This window comes from Cervus elaphus, chromosome 9 (genome assembly GCF_910594005.1).
Source record: "Cervus elaphus chromosome 9, mCerEla1.1, whole genome shotgun sequence".
In the NCBI taxonomy this organism is placed as follows: Eukaryota; Metazoa; Chordata; class Mammalia; order Artiodactyla; family Cervidae; genus Cervus; species Cervus elaphus.
This window is the reverse complement of record NC_057823.1, coordinates 17911309-17927086: the sequence shown is the minus strand read 5'-3', so window position 1 is coordinate 17927086 and position 15778 is coordinate 17911309. Positions and strand designations below refer to the sequence as shown.

The 15778-nt window shown below is 57.0% G+C and overlaps 1 protein-coding gene across 4 annotated transcripts in view; it reads right to left on the bottom strand.

The window, feature by feature from the left end:
* Positions 1 to 15359, bottom strand: part of CARM1 (coactivator associated arginine methyltransferase 1) — a 42241-nt gene extending 26882 nt beyond the window's left edge. Inside the window, exon 1 of one of the 4 annotated variants that reach the window (XM_043911537.1) lies at positions 15071 to 15359. In XM_043911537.1, the coding sequence (XP_043767472.1) occupies positions 15071 to 15290 (220 nt within the window). In that variant the 5' untranslated portion in view covers positions 15291 to 15359. The remainder of the gene's footprint in view (positions 1 to 15070) is intronic. The other 3 variants (XM_043911541.1, XM_043911540.1, XM_043911538.1) reach the window with 3 other exon arrangements.
* Positions 15360 to 15778: the final 419 nt, after the last annotated feature.

Genomic DNA, 15778 nt, shown 5'->3' with positions numbered 1-15778 from the left:
GTCATGTTAAGATGACCAAGCCACGCTGTTAGGGATACACAGTGTCAAATACACGCGCCATGGGTGTAAAAACGAGCAGGGGGACCTGGCGAGGGGAAGGCCTGTCTAGAAAGAAACACCACAAAATGACTTCAGGGGCTGTCTCTGGAAGGGAGGTGTACTTTTCAACAGGCACCCCCCCTTCATGGTTTAACTGTGAACAACCTTGAGCCGGAGTGTTCCTGGGGAGATGTATGCACACAAGCCCGTGTGCCTGAAACCCGCGTGGGGAAGTCACGACAGGAGATGAGCAGCAGCCAGGGTAGGCAGGGAGGAGGGCATGGGCTCTTCAGGTTACACTCTCCCGAGCAGTCTGAATTTCCACCACGTTCCGGAAAGACAAGCACACAAAGGCAATAGTGACAGTGGGGGAGGGGAGAGGAAACAGGCCTTGAGACACACACACAGACACACACACACACAGACACACACACACACCTGCCGCAGCCTCAGGTCCTGTGACCCCAGTGTCCCACTGGGATAGAGGACACCGGCTTCTCAGCCGGTGACTGCCTCTCCCAGCCTGGGCCAGCACCCCGCTCTCCCCTCCCCGGAGTGGGTGTGACGGAGGAGGGGCAGTGGGCTGGGCCAGGCCAGGGTACAGGAGGCCTCGTGAGACCTGGAAGCCCAGGGCAAGTCCCTCTCCACCTGCTGAGGAGGCCACGCAGCAGTGCAAACCCCAGAACTCCAGACCCACGTTCGAACCTGGGTTCTGCCACCTGGACCCCACCCTCCAGCCCTCCAAGCTTTCAGGGCTTGAAAAATAACGCAGCGATCAGCACTGTCACAAGGACTAACACCCTGCGCCCAGCCCAAGACCACAGCACACAGCAGCACACAACATCCATCTGGGGCCCTACATCCCCAAGGCCCTCTGGCCAGAGGCAAAGATGGGAAAGAAGGACTCCCAGAATCTTGTGACACAAGGCCATGCTGGGCCCGGACCAGGCACCTGGCCACTGAATCAACCCTATCGGGTACCCAGACCAGGCTCCGCGCAGGCCGCTCTGACCTGAAGCAGCCATCGGCTGAGGCTGAGAGGTGCCGGCTTCATGCTATGCTTGGGAAGGTCCTGACTTTAGGTGTGGGACCTTCGGCCACATCAGAGGGGCCCCTTATGAAGGCTGACCACCAGAGTTGGCTGACCACGAGGTCATCTCGCTGGGAGGAGACAAGACAGGCGCCCTGGGCTCTACAGGCAACGCTTGTTTCTCTCTTCAGGTGGGGCTGGGCAGTTCCTGGTGTCTGCTGTATTAGCCTTCATCCCTGTGACAATATTTCACAATAACAATAGCCAACCACCATTGCTGGTCCACCCCTTGCCACCCGCCTTCCCCCTGCCATGATGGGGCTGACCACAGGCTGAAGAAGAGGCTGATTAGAGTCCCCCAAACCTCCTAAGTCGGCGCTGGCTTCTGGGCATCAGTGGGGACCCCCTTCAAAGGGCTGGTTCATGGGAGCTGGGGGTGGGTGGCGGGTGGTATTTGCCTGTAGGGACTGGAGGCTTGTGGTCCTGTAGGTCTGGTCTGGAGGAACCTTAAAAACGAGTCTAACTGCCGAGTGTGTGGAAGGGCAACTCTACGAGAAGAAGCACCAGACAAAGAAAGGGCTTGGCTTTTCTGAAAAGACTACTCCGGGGCTCCAACTGGGCGGGAGCCATTACATGCAAATATCTCCCCATCCATGCTAATCAGCCGGCAGCCCGGGCTTTGTGAGCCACAAAAGGAACAGCAGCTGTGCTCGGTTCCTTGGCCCCTGAAAGCAGGGGGGCTTAGAGGATAATTAGGGGTGGGGGGAGGCAGCAGACCCATTAGCCCCAGCCCCTCACTCCAGGGGCTGTGCTGTCGGCCTCTAGCGCCGAGCCTCTCTTCTTTGGCCGGGACTTTGAACCAGGCAGACACCTAATGCAGTCAGGGCCTCACCTAATGCTCCCGACCACCACCTTCCTCACTGAGCTCAAGTTCAAGAGGGGAAACTGAGGCCCAGAGAACTGACATGCTTGAAGTGGCCCAGCCTGGGGACCTGGCTGCTCATGAAAGACAGGTGAACCCCATCCCAGTCTCTGGGAGGCGAGTTGGGCCTGGGAGGCTGTGGGGACCACGCTCAGGGTCCAGGGAAGAATGTGGGCCCTGGGCCTCGCAGAGCCAGGCCCGGCTGGTTGACCATGGCTGGCAGGCACCATCCCCCAGAGTCCCCACTACAGGCTCGCAACAGAGCCAGACTCCAAGGGCTGAGAGGGGTCATGAAGGTCTCCACCACCTGCGACCGCAGGAACTGGGCGGGCAGTGCTTCATGAGGACAGAAGCACACAGGGGAAGTGTGTCAAGGGCAGCAGGGGGACCCACCCTCAGAGCGGCTGGGACACCCCACACACTGGTTCCCACGGCTGCCGGGGACTGTGCGCTCAGCACAGGAAGCCAAGCCAGTCAGTGTCTGGGGAGTGCTAACGTGTTCCTCCTCCAGCCAGCTGAGGGACCTCGGCCCTCAGCCCAGGGTGACTTCAGGGAGGCCAAACGGAAGAGGCTGGAGGACAGGGCAGAGGAGCCTCGGTGGAGGAGAGATGCAGGAAACCAGCTGGGGGGCTGAGGCCCACTTGCAGTCCCGGCGGAGGGCTCGTCGACAAAGAAAACACTTTGACCACTGGCCCAGAGGTAACACAGGATGTCCTGGGGCCACGGGGCTGCCGGAAGGGCCTCCGCCAGGCCCCTGGGGCTCCAGGAGCCCCCCTGGCCCTGCCTCTGGGCTCGGAGAACCGGATGTGTGATTCCGGAGGGAGGGCCCCTTCCCACCGGCCTGCCAGCAGCTGCCTTGCCAGATGTGACTCCAGATGTGGCCCAGGCGGGTGGCGACAGAGCCTGCCCGTCCCATGATGGAATCGGCAACGAGGCAGGAATGAGGAAAGACTGGTTTGGGGCTCCAGAAGAATCCACCAGGGCCACTTCCCTGACACACACCCCAAGGGCCAGGTCTGCCTGTCCTCTAGGGCACTGACTTTCACCAGCACCCCCAGGGAGACGTCAGGGCTGAAGCTGGGTTGGCACCCAACAGCCAGCCACCACCAAGTACCTCAGTTTCCCCTCTTAGGAAGCGGGTGGCTCCCCACGGGGCTGTTCTGACGACCAGGCAAGTCAATGAACGTAAAGAGCCTGGCACGGCGCCCACCAGCTGCTCAGCCCAAACGGCCGTGGTAGGGCCTCAAAGCAGCGATAAGCAGGGCACTGGGGTGGGGGTGGAGGGGTATCGAGGCCAGGCAACCGGTCTGCATCTCCAACCCGAGACTCACGCAACAATAGGGATGCCAACCTCCAGTCACACATTCGGTGCAGACCAGACAGGCTCTGCAGAGGGGCCTCTGGGACACATGACAGAAGGCTAGAAGCCCCAGCCTGCCTTCGCCCTCCCTTCCAGCTCAGGGAAGAATGTGGCTAGCTCTCTGGAATGCCCCTTTTGGATCTGCAAGAGGCCCCCCAATCTGCCTTTGATCATTTATTCACTGCCCCCTGTGGGAGGGATGACGGAGCATTCCTTTTTCATTAGAGCTCAGATCTGCCGGGGTCCCTGCAGCTGGACTCTCCCCAGCTCCTGTGTTGTCAGGCAGGTTTCTATACACAAAACCGTTACGTGAGTATCACATGCAGCCAAGACGAACGCCAGCCACGGGAACACAATTAGCGGGGGAGCAAATCCGCCCAGCAGTCTTAAAGAAAACAGCTCAGAGCCGCTCTCACCAAAGCTGTGGGTGATGAATCAACCGAAAGAGACAGACAAAAAGAGGGAGTGAAAGAGTTTCTCCCCTTATTCTGTGAGGAGTGGAGGAGGGGAAGAGACAGAGTACCCCCCGAACACACACACCCGTCTCGACCAGTTTTCAAGAATACCCTGAAAAAAAAAAAAAAAAGAATACCCTGCCTGACATCAGGGGACAGACCCACTTCATCAAACCAAACCCATCCAGAGGCTGCAGGCCAAGCTCTAGGTCTGACTTTGGGTGGCAGTTACTGGGGTGCCCACCATGCCAAGTGCACCTTAGGCCTGGGCGTCTGTGCTTGTTGATTAAACAATTAAAGCCAGTGATCTAAAGCATAACCCCCACAGGAGACGCCTAAGGGCCCCAGGGCCTTCATATCTAACTCCTGCAGGCCTGGGTGAAGCCTGGTCTCAATTTCCTTCAATAACTGGCTTTCAGAGAACAAAAGAAGTGGGTGTGGGGGAAGTCAGGGACTCGGGGATCTTAAACCAAAAGGTGCCATGGCTTCCCGGAGCAGACAGAAAGGGTGCCAGCAGCCCTGCCCTGCTGTGTTCCTGGGACCCTGAATCCTGACGCTTTCCCAGCAAGTCCCGGACGTGAGCAGACAGGAGGGTGAACACACGAAGAGAGCCGTGTGGGACCAGGAAGGGCTGGGGCAGGATCTCCAAGGCCTTCCCAGCTGCCCCATACCCATCCGGGGGTTCCATGATCATCACTACCGGGGACACATCTCCAGACCACACGGCAGGTTTAGGAGACCAGTGATCTCTTACACCGTGTTACTCACCTGCTATATATGTGGGGCGAATCTGTGTGTGCGCCAGCCCCCAAAACCACTCTCCACTCTAGGACGGAACAACTGTGAAGGAGGGTCACTTGCCTGGGGTTATGAGGTCAAGTCAGATGAGACTCTGCAGCCCATGCTAATCATGACCTCCAGATGCCTCTGACCCGTGAGAGCTGCTGCTGACTGGGAGGGGGAAGGGTGAGCATTCCTGCCCAGGAATGCAAAGCAGGCCTGCCCCTTGGCCTGGCCGACCAGGAGCGCAGGACTGGCCCAGAGATACAGACCCCGGCTGCCAGAGCCGGCCCCAGCCCAGCTGTGCCCGTGGCTCCTGCGCCCAGATCCCCTCCTTCCCACCTCAACTCTGTCAGGCTGGCAGCCTCCTGCCCCCATCTCTTCAGGTTAGTTCCGGGGCCACGCTCCGGCCCCTCCCCAAGCAGGGAGAAGGGGTTCCTCATCCGCCTTCTCTCTGCTCCCCAAGACCAGAATTGAGTCGGGGGCATGGATGGCGTCTGATGTGTACAGGGCCTGCAGTCCGGGCACAGGTGACCACCCACCACCAGCCAAACCCCTCAGTGAAACCCCCCTCACCGACAAGGAAGCTGAGATCCGGGAGGCTGAGTCATTCACCCAGGATCGCTCTGCTAGGAAAGGATGGGGGAGGGAACGATGGGGTGGGGGAGGGCTCGAACCCAGACACCACCACGGGTGTCACTTCCCTCCCCAACACTCTGGGGATAAACACCAAGCCCCCTGCTGGGACCCACCCCTCCCCATACTCACCCTGCTCCAGCCACAGTGGCCATGGGCTGCTCTTGGCCATGCAGGCCCACAGGCTCACTCCCCAGGTCTGCCTGCCTGTGTGGCAGACACTACTTCAAGCACCTGACTTCTATTAGCTCACAACTCACAACTCTCCAAGGTAGATGCTACCAAGATCCCCATTTCACAGCTGAAGAAACTGAGGCATAGAGTCTGGGTCATTTCGATGCACTTCTCCTAGCAGCTTTAAAGCCCCATTCAGAGTGGTGACCATCCCTGACCAACCCGTACCTCCCACTCACCCCCACTTCGAGCAGCCCCTTCCCCAGCATTCTCAAGCCTCAGCCCGGTTTACCTTCAAGGCCCTGACCACTGTGGGAGACTGCTGAGACAGAGCTTGTCACACATACTCCCACCCCACAAGACCCACAAGTGTGGACTTGTGCTTAATCCCAGCTCCTCAAACAGTACCTGGCACACAATGGATGCTCAGTAAACTTTTGCTGTTTAAAGTTAAGAACTTCCCTAGTGGTCCAATGGTTAAGAATCTGCCTGCCAATGCAGGGGACACGAGTTCTATCCCTGGTCTGGGAAGTAAGATCCCAAATGCCACAGGGCAACTGATCCTTCACCACTACTACCGAGCCTGAATGCCCGAGTCCATGCATGCTCTGCAACAAGAGAAGCCACCACAAGAAGAAGCCTGAGCATCGCAACTAGGGACTAGTCCCCCACCTTACTGCAACTAGAGGTGTGTGCATGGCAACGAAGACCCAGTGCAGCCAGTAAATAACTCATTAACAAGTTTTTGTTACATGATAAATAGCTAACACACTGCAATTGTTATCAGAAGTTTGGTGGGAGAAATAATATTTAAAATTAGTAAATAAAGTGGTAAACAAATGGTAATGACTATAATAAAGAGACAGCAAGGTCACTCTGAATGCATGCTTCTGATTCAAAGTATGAAAATTTGAGTCTCCCTATTTTCAGAGAACTGTTGGTGGGCTCTGCCATCCCAGATAAGGTCCCTCCCCCACTCTCCCCCGCAGCTTCCACTACCAGGCCCTCCCCAGACTTGCCAACTGCTGGGTCCCCTACCCAACTCCAGCACCCAAAGTGGGCTGCCCCTCCTGCTCAGAAATCCAGTCATCTCCCCTTGGCACTCCTGCCATTCACAGTCATTCTCCTGGAGAGGACACAGATACACGTGGCCCCCACTGATTACTTCACTACACAATCTGCTGCTGTCCTCAGTGGCCACCAGCCTTTCTTGGGTCACAGATCCCTCTGAGGGGGATCAAAAGCAAGGCAGCCTCTCCCTCGAAAGAAGCGCAGAGAACCAAGAGCCGCACCATGGCCCCAGTTCACCGGACGCACACGGAGCTAATAAGCGCTTTACAAGTGTCCCCTCCAGAGAGGTGCTGTCACCCCTTTCCTAGAATTGAGGAGGCTCCTCCGAGGTCCTAGCCGCCGACTCTAGTCCATCTACCCTTGTGCAAACCGCATGTAACTTCAAAGGGTTGTAAGATCATGGGACACCCACCGACCCAGTAGGACCATCCAAGGATTTCAGGTTAAGAGTCTCCGCTCTTAAAAAAAAAAAAAAAAAGAGTCTCGGCTCTGAGCTGCCTGAAGCCCCTGCCAGCCTCCACTCTCCACAGGTGCAGCCAAGTCTGGCCCAAGTCTAGTCCTCCCACTCCCCCATCTGGGATGGGTATTTCTCCCGACATCCTGGCAAACTCACCACCTCCTCAGGTGGTGCCTGTCTCCCCAGGCTCCCCTGCAAAGAAGCCTCGCCTGCCGCCCAGTTATCTTGCCTCCCTCCTTCTGCTAGATCTAACCAGTTCAGAACGCACCGCAGAATCTGAAGTTCACACCACACTCCTCCTTGTGCCAAAAGGCCCTGCACACCCACCTCATCCGGACCCCACACCTAAGGCCTGCGCCTGCTCACCAGGTGCTGCTCATGGCATGGACCACTTTCCACCCATGATCTCACGTATGGGCCCAACCACCCCAACGGATGTGCCGCGCCAGGCCCTTAGACCCTGCCTGAAACACATGGGGTCCAGTGAGTTTCAGATTACCAACTCCTCACATTTGAAAAAAGGTAACAAGGTACAGACAGCATGAATTATCCCTAGCGGAGTACAGGCAACATCTGTAACCAAGCACCGTTTTGCAGCCAAACATGGGAAAGTGTGGCGCTCAGTTGTGCTTGACTCTCTGTGACCCCATGGACCCGCCAGGCTCCTCTGTCCATGGGACTTCCCAGGCAAGAATACTGGAGTGGGTTGCCATTTCCTTCTCCCGGGGAGCTTCCCTACCTGGTGATCAAACCTGTGTCTCCTGCTTGGCAGGCGGATTCTTTACTACTGTGCCCCTGGGAAGCCCTAAGTGAGAATGGTCATTCTCTACTGGATACCCAGAGATTAAAAAAGCTCCAAGTGGCAACTCAGGGCTGGGGTTTTGCCCGAGTTTGGGTCAGGTTAGCTCTTGCTGCCAAATGAGCAGGAGGTCAGGTTTTCGGACCTTATATTTCCAAATTGCCAACAAGGGCCTGTGGGCCTACCCAGGTGCAGGTAGAGGTGAGGGAGGGGAGGGGCTTGGGGGGGAGTCAGCGGGCGGGACCTGGGACTAGAAGCCAGGTCAGCTTGAACTGGGGTAACAGCGTCTAGAGGGAGGGGTGGGGGGCTGAGGAAGGGTGAGGGCTAAGGCTAAGAGACATTTTCCCACACCTGATGGACACCCAAAAGAAACAATACACTATAAGTGGGAAGGCAAATGGTTACTGGTGCGGGCCTGTGATGGGGTGGCCACCAGCAGGGAAGGCGCTCTGGCCATGTGGGGCACAGGCCCCTTCTGAAGGCAGCACTGCCATCCAACTCAGCCTCGGGATGTGAGGGCCTAGGGTTGCAGCCCTACTGATTTTTCAGAAGTACAAGCCAGATTTTGACGGGAAATCACCTGAGTTTTTAAAAATATCAGGAATCTTTTATTTTAACCACAGAGTGGAGCAAACCCTTCAGCTAGGTCACTCATGACCCCTGGCCAAGGGTCAAGGCCTTGACTATCTGCCCTCTGCCCTAGGGGCGGAACTCATCTTTTGTACCATAATAGGATTCTGGGCCTCTAATGCGCTTCAGGGGCAGACTAAGGTGAAACTATTTGATTACATTTCTGTTGCATTCTCTACAAGCTTCCGCAGCTTCTCTCCTTGTTCCCGTCTACACCGTAACCTGCTGCCAGAAAAGTCTTCAGAAATACCATCCTTACCATGTTAGGCCCCCATGAAAAATGGCAGTGCACTCCTGACCACATATAGGAGAAGGCCCTGTCATTTGGGAGACGTGACCTGGGCCCAACCTTGTTACCCATCCTTTAGTCCCTCCATTCTGCTCATACCAGGCTGCTGTTCCCACCTCACCAAGCATCTTTCCATAAACCAGGAGCATTCTGCCCAATGATGGTGGCTACATCCACATCCTATCTACTATGGCCAAGATTGACTATCTCCCAGTATCTGTTCTCCCTTTCTCCCACTGAAAGAGAAACCCTGAAATGAGCTGAGAACAGGGATCCTCTAACTAAAGACTACATTTCCCAGGCGCCCTTGCAGCTAGCAGTGGCCATGTGACTGCATTCTAGCCAATGGGGTGCAAGCAGAAGAACCAGGGCCAGCTTTTGGGAACCTTCCCTAACAGATGCCTGGCAATGCTCTTGGAACCCTTTGCCCCTTCCTTGATCCTGCTATCTGGAAACCAGGTGTAACAGCTGGACTCCTGCTGCCATATTGATCCATGATGACAAGACTCGACCCTGGGAATGTGGGAACAGGGTTAGCTGGAAGGACCTGGGTCTGAGGACTTCCTCGAGCACAGCTTCCACACCAGCCCTGGTCTCCAGGACCAGAGCACGAGAAATGAATTGCCATCCTGGCTAAGCCACTTCTACTCTGGGTCTCCATTAACGCATGGATAAACTGAATCCTGACCACCCAGTTCCACTGAACCACTTTGCAGGGAGCAAAGCATCCAACAGCCAGCTCTGCTGTCTGCCAGCCATGATAACCCTTTCACCCCTGCTTTTCCAACAACAGAACGGGAGGCGCATACCTGACCTCCCAGAACTATTCTGAGGCCCAGTGGTAACAGACAGAAGGGCCATACCTGTCAGGCTAACTGGCCCACACGGGCCCACATGGTCCAGAAAGCATACTCTATACGGCCTGATCAATCAATCAGGACACTTCACAATCAAAACAAACAGACCTACACAGAGAAGAGCTTTTTGGCTTCTCTTAAGCTACGGAAGATCTACCGACCCTGGTTGGGGCTGAGTTCCCAAGTTATCCCTCCTCCTGCCTGTTTCATTCACTTATCCCTGGGGTCTGCAAGCTTTTCCTGTGAAGGACTGGTAAGTAAATATCTCAGGTTTTTTGCAGGACTCTACAGTCTTCGTTAAATATTTTTCCTTGGGTTTTCTCCTTTTAATCAACACTTCAAAAATGTACAAACCTCCCTTAGCTCTGACTGCTTAAAAAGCTGGCCACAGGCCCACAGGCCCTGCCTTATACTACCATCCTTTCCCCAGTGCCTCCAAAGTCAAAGCACGGGGGTCTATCCGCGCCTGGCACACAGAAAGTGCGGCATAAGTGACAGTGCCCAGTAGCAACTGGCAGGCACCATGAAAACGTAAATGCCTTCTGATGCGACTACCTTTGGCCCCTAAGCTGGACACTGCATGTCCTAAAGGCTGCGCACAGGACCAACTTTTCCACGATCTCACCACCCCAAATGCCCCCAGCTGTCGGGGGTGGGGGCTACCAGGAGCGTGACTGAAGGAAGTCACAGGGTTCCTGATTCTGGAACCTACAGTTTGTTTTCACAGAGGGGTTTTCTCTGGGGTTTCCAGCCCCTGGCAGATCCCCCCACAAACTGAAATCCAGCCTGTCAGAGCCGGCCCTGCTGTATGCCCCTCCCTAGCCAATGGGGCTGGGAGAGGCCAGAGAACCAAGAGGAAAAGCAGCCCTGTCATCTCCAGGAAGGCCGCCACGGGGCTCAGGAACTGCGTCTGTTCTGCTCACGGCCCCAGCCACCCCACAATGGGTTTCTCAAGGAGCTGCCTCCCGGCAAGTTGGGCATGGGCAGAGTGCAGGGCGGGCAGCCTGCATCCAGGAACTCCAGGGGCCATGCCAAAGCTTCCTCAAGGCCCAGGAAGACACACCTCTGCCCGGGGAAAGTGGTCCGGTTATGGGAGCTGCCACTTAGCCAATGCCATGGACGTGAGCCAGGGTGACATCAAGTGGCAAGAAGGGGTGGGGAGGGAATTCCCTGGAGGTCCAGCGGTTAGAGGACTCTGCGCTTTCACTGCTGGGGGCAGGGGTTCGATCCCTGGTTGTGAAACTAAGATGTCACAAAGCCAGAAAAAGGGAGTGGGGTGGGGAAGGGTCACCATTCACCGCAGGGTGACTGAGCCAGAGCCTTCCGCAACTGTGCTCTTTCCCACACGGAGGATGCAAACATCAAGGAATACGGCTCTATGTACTCTGTATGTCCTCGTTGCTGCTGTTGTTCAGTCGTAAGTCATGTCTGACTCTCTGCGACCGCATGGACTGTAGCCCTCCAGGCTCCTCTGTCCATGGGATTTCCCAGGCAAGAACACTGGAGTGGGTTGCAATTTCCTCCTCCAGGGGATCTTCCTGACCCAGGGATTGAACCTGTGAGGTCTCCTGCATTGGCAGGTGAATTCTTTACCACTGAGCCATCAGGGAAGCCCATCTCCCAGCCCTGCCACCTGAGGCAGAGGTGGCAGCCCTGGGCGGGGGGTCCCCTCTCCCATCTGCTGCGGGTGGGAAGCAGCTGGGCAGCCCCACAGCATACAGGACTTTGTACTAGAAAAGCCAGCTCTTCACCATTCCACACCAATAGCATCACCGGCGATAACATCTGTAGATCAACCTACCCTTTATGGCCGGACTCCCTGCTCCACTTCCCCCATATTCCTGGGCCCCCAGTCACACTATTTTCTCTGCAGTGCAGGAAACTGAGGTCGTGTGCGGGTACCTGTCACTATCGGTAAGGAAACAGGTATCGCGACAGGTGAAATGGCGAGTTCAAGGCTGAGTAGCTGGTGATTCACACCAGTCAGATTTCATGCTCAAGACTCACCTCCCAGATGTGAGGCACAGGGAGATTCATGTGGATGTCTTGGCCCACGCCCCACCCCTGACCCCCCACACACGATCGGATGTCAGGTATCTGGGGACCACCAGTGGCTCACAGGACCCCGCCTCATGAGGGACAGGTGAGCAGAACAGGGTTCCTGAAGCCTTCTCACCTGGCCAAAGCACCCAGGTCCCAGAAGGGTCCAGGTTGGGAAACGCTGAGTCCAAGGACGGAAGTTCATTCCAGAGAAGGCCTGAGGCTCCCAACAACGCGGTTTGCCCCCAAGTCCCCCCAGAGGCAAGACCACCTCTGCCTTCTCCCAGGGGACTGTGGCCAGCCGTCCACGTGCAGCAGGCTCAGCCTGCTCGCCCATCCGAGACTCTGCACTCCCCAGGCAGACTTCAGAGCAACCGGGAAGCAGCACTGTCTCGCCCTGAGGCTGCCAACTCTGAGGCCCTCATCAGCCTCAGAGGCTGAGGAACAGAGGCTGCCTCCAAGAAGAAGAGTTCGTTCCCTGAGCAAACATGCTGTGCCACCAAGTCCGGTCATCACCTCAATCCTGCCACCCAGGAGACCGAGGCACAGAGGCCCCCAACTACCTGCCAGGCACCAGTCCAGCCCACACAGTGGATGACCCCCAACATATGCCCAAGCCCTAACCCCCAGAATCTGTGGATATGACTTTCACGTGGTAAAGGGATCCTTACAGACATAATTAAGGATCTAAGATCATCCTGGCCTTCCCAGGTAGCTCAGTGGTAAAGTCCCCACCTACCAATGCAGGAGACGTGGGCCCAATTCCTGGGTGGAAGATCCCGTGGAGGAGGAAATGGCAACCCACTCCAGTACTCCTGCCTGAAGAATCCCACGGACAGAAGAGCCTAGCAGGCTACAGTCCATGGGGTCGCAAGAGTCAGACATGACTTAGCGCCCATGACTGACTGAATGATCATCCTGGATTTAGATTCCAGATTCATGTGTGTGTGTTCAGTCGCTCAGTCATGTCCCACTCTTTGCCACCCCATGGACTGTAGCCCGCCAGGCTCCTCAGTTTATGGGATTCTTCAGGCAAGAATACCGAAGTGGGTTGCCATTTCCTTCTCCAGGGGATCTTCCCAACCCACGGATTGAACTGGCATCTCCTGTGTCTCCTGCATTGGCAGATGAGTTCTTTATCACTGAGACACCTGGGAAGCCCCTAAATCCAGTGACAGGTAACCTTAGAGGGAAAGACAGACACAGGGGAGCAGCCATGTGGAGATGGAGGCAGAGACTGGATTTCTGTGGCCTCCAGCCAAGCAATGCCTGGAGCCACTGGACACTGGAAGAGGCAAGAAAGGATTCTCCTCTAGAGCCTCTGGAGCGCGTGTGGCCCAGCCAACACCTTGCCTTTGGACTTCTGCCCATGAGCTATGAGACAATACATTCCTGTTGGTTTAAGCCACTCCGTTTGTTACAGCAGTCCTGGGAAACCAATACAACCAGGCTCAGCCAAGACCAGAGACCATGCTCTCAACTCCATGCTAGGGTGACTTGAGCATAAAGGGGACAGGAATTATCTCAGATCCCTGAGACTTTGTCATTCCAGACTGAGACTCTTAGTGTGAGAAATGCAGACTTTCTCCTCTTGATGATCACTTCAGTTATGAATGACCTCCCCAAACAGAAGTGTTCCCTTATTATAACTGGTAACAATTCCAAGTGTATCCACAAAACAAAAACAGGAAAGTAAAAACTCTCCTGGAGGGGCTTTCCTGCTGGCTGGCTCAGTGATAAAGGATCTGCCTGCCAATGCAGGAGACATGGGTTTGATCCCTGGTTCGGGAAGATCCCGCATGCCTTGAAGCTAAGCCCCTGCATCACAACTACTGAGCCCATGTGCTGCAACTGCTGAAGCCCAGGTGCTCGAGAGCACATGCTCTGCAACCAGCCCAGCACCGCAACTAGAGAACAGCCCCCGCTCACCACTACTAGAGAAAAAGCCCACGCAGCAATGAAGACCTGGCACAGCCAAAAATAAATTAAAAACCACATTAAAAAATTTAAATAATAAAACCTCTCCTGGAGAAAGATGTGAAGAGAGTATATGAGAACGTTCTGTACAATCTTCCTAGTAATTCTATAAATTCTATACATCTAAGCCTGTCCTAAAATCAAAAGAAGTTTATTTACCAAAGAAAAACCAACTCCCCTGGAACTCCTTTGAGGATCAGCCCTGAGACCCTAGTTTGAGAAATGATGCCTTACTTGGTGCTGTGCCCATTCATGTATGTAGAATGAATGGCAGTGCTTATGATCTGGGGGGCCCTTCCGAGCTTAAGTGTCTGTCCTGAGCGCCGATACCCATCTGGCATACTCTGTTCTCCCCTCATCTGCTCCAAGAAGACCCAGCTCTGCCCAGGCAAAAAGAGGTGTGATGCTGGGTGTGAGGAATTCTGTGTGGGAACCAACTGCTCCACACACTTCCCTTCGGAAAACCCCGTGCCCAAAGTGGCAAAAAGCTCACACAAACCAACGCCAGGAAAAGCCTTCTCAGTGACACCCGGAGAACATCAGAGCAAGAAACTGGGAGAGACCAAGCTGAGTGTAACAGAATAACAAAATGTGAATGAGAAGAGAACAGATAAGAACAAGAGAACAGATAAGAAAGAGTAACAAGAGAAAGAAAAAGGATGAACTACAAAGACGCGGGGTCTTGGCAAACACATTTGAGATCTCTCTCCCCACCACACCAAAATGTCAGTGAAATGAAACTAGCTTCTGAAAATGTAATCAGTTTTTCACATCCCCAAAAAGGAAGATCGGGGAACCGTGGCGAGGGAGGAGACAGTGTTACATCTTACTTCGGAGCCGGGCATCAAGAAGGGGCCCCAGACGTCCACGTTTCCACGAGGCGCACACCCAGCGGCTCGCACCACCCTCGCAGGGACCCTCTCCCCAGATCTAGAAGTTTCCCACTTGGGGGTCGGGAATGCCAGGCCCTCCAGATGAGTGGAACAGGGTCCTCCAGGCCGCCCCAGACTGGGCACCACTTTCCAACCGTTTGGCAGTCCAGAGGGTCCCCTGGATGGCCCAAGGCTGTCCACACCCCTCCCTCCTCCCCGCCACGGCGGCCACACCCGCCCCCAGACTCCCATCTCTCCCACGCCCAGGCCCCCTTCACTCCCACCCAGCCCCCACAACCCCGGCTTCTTCAGAATTCTTACCTTCCACTCTTGGCCCCCCACTTCCTGCCCACCCTCTCCCAATCTCAGGGCCCTCACTACTCCCCCACTTCCCGCTTCCCTCCGTACTCGGGGCACCTCACCTCTGGCCACCACGCACGCCCTCTTTTCTCTTTCTGCCCCTTGACACCGTTCCTCCACGCCCCTCACTCGGGGCCGCCCCCACACCCAGCTCCCTCGGTTCGGCCCCACAGACCCTACATCAGGCCCCCACGGACCAGGGCTCCTTACCCTGGGAACCCCAGGCACCTCACCGCGTCCCTCCCGGCCAGGGTCCCCCCCCCGGCGGCCGGCCTCGTGCGCAGCCCCCGCGCGCAGCCCGGCCCCGGGGCCCCGCACTCACGGCTGTAGAGGGCGATGCCCGCCGCGTCCGGGCCGGCGCGCACCTCGAGGCGCAGCGCCTGCTGCTCCGCGTGCCGCTGGATCTCGCCGTTCGCGTCGCCGATGGTGAGGAGGCGGGCGCCGGGGAACACGGACACGGCCCCGCAGGGCCCCGTGACACCCGTGCCGGCCGCCCCCGCGCCGCCCACGCCCGGCCCCGCCGCCGCCGCCGGTGCTGCCATCTTAGATCCGGCTCCAGGCCCCGCCACCGCCGCCGCCGCCGCGCCCGGGCCCAGGCCGCCGCCGCTGCCGCCGCCACCGAGCAGGCCGAGGCCGAGGCCGAGCCGGGCAGCGCCGCCTGCCGGCCACGCGCCGCCTCGCCGCCACCGCCGCTGCGGCCCGGCCACCGTGGCGCAGCGCCCCCTGCAGGCGGCTCTGGGCGCTGGGCGGGCGCACGCTAGGGGGCGGGGCCGGACCCCCTCACCCCGTCCCGCCCCGCGCGAATGGACGCTGCTTTGTGAAGTGACTCCGTGGCCCAGGAACTGCAGGGTGGAAGCGTACGTCAGGGGTGATGCTCGGCCGCGCGGGCACGCCCCTAGGCTTAGGACCCCGCCCCCAGCTCGGCGTGGCCCGAACGGCCGCGCTTTGTAAGACCGTGCGGCGGCGGAGGCCCACGAAGGGCGGGGCCCGGAGCTCGCGCCAGGGGGCGGTGCTCGGCCCTGCGGACACG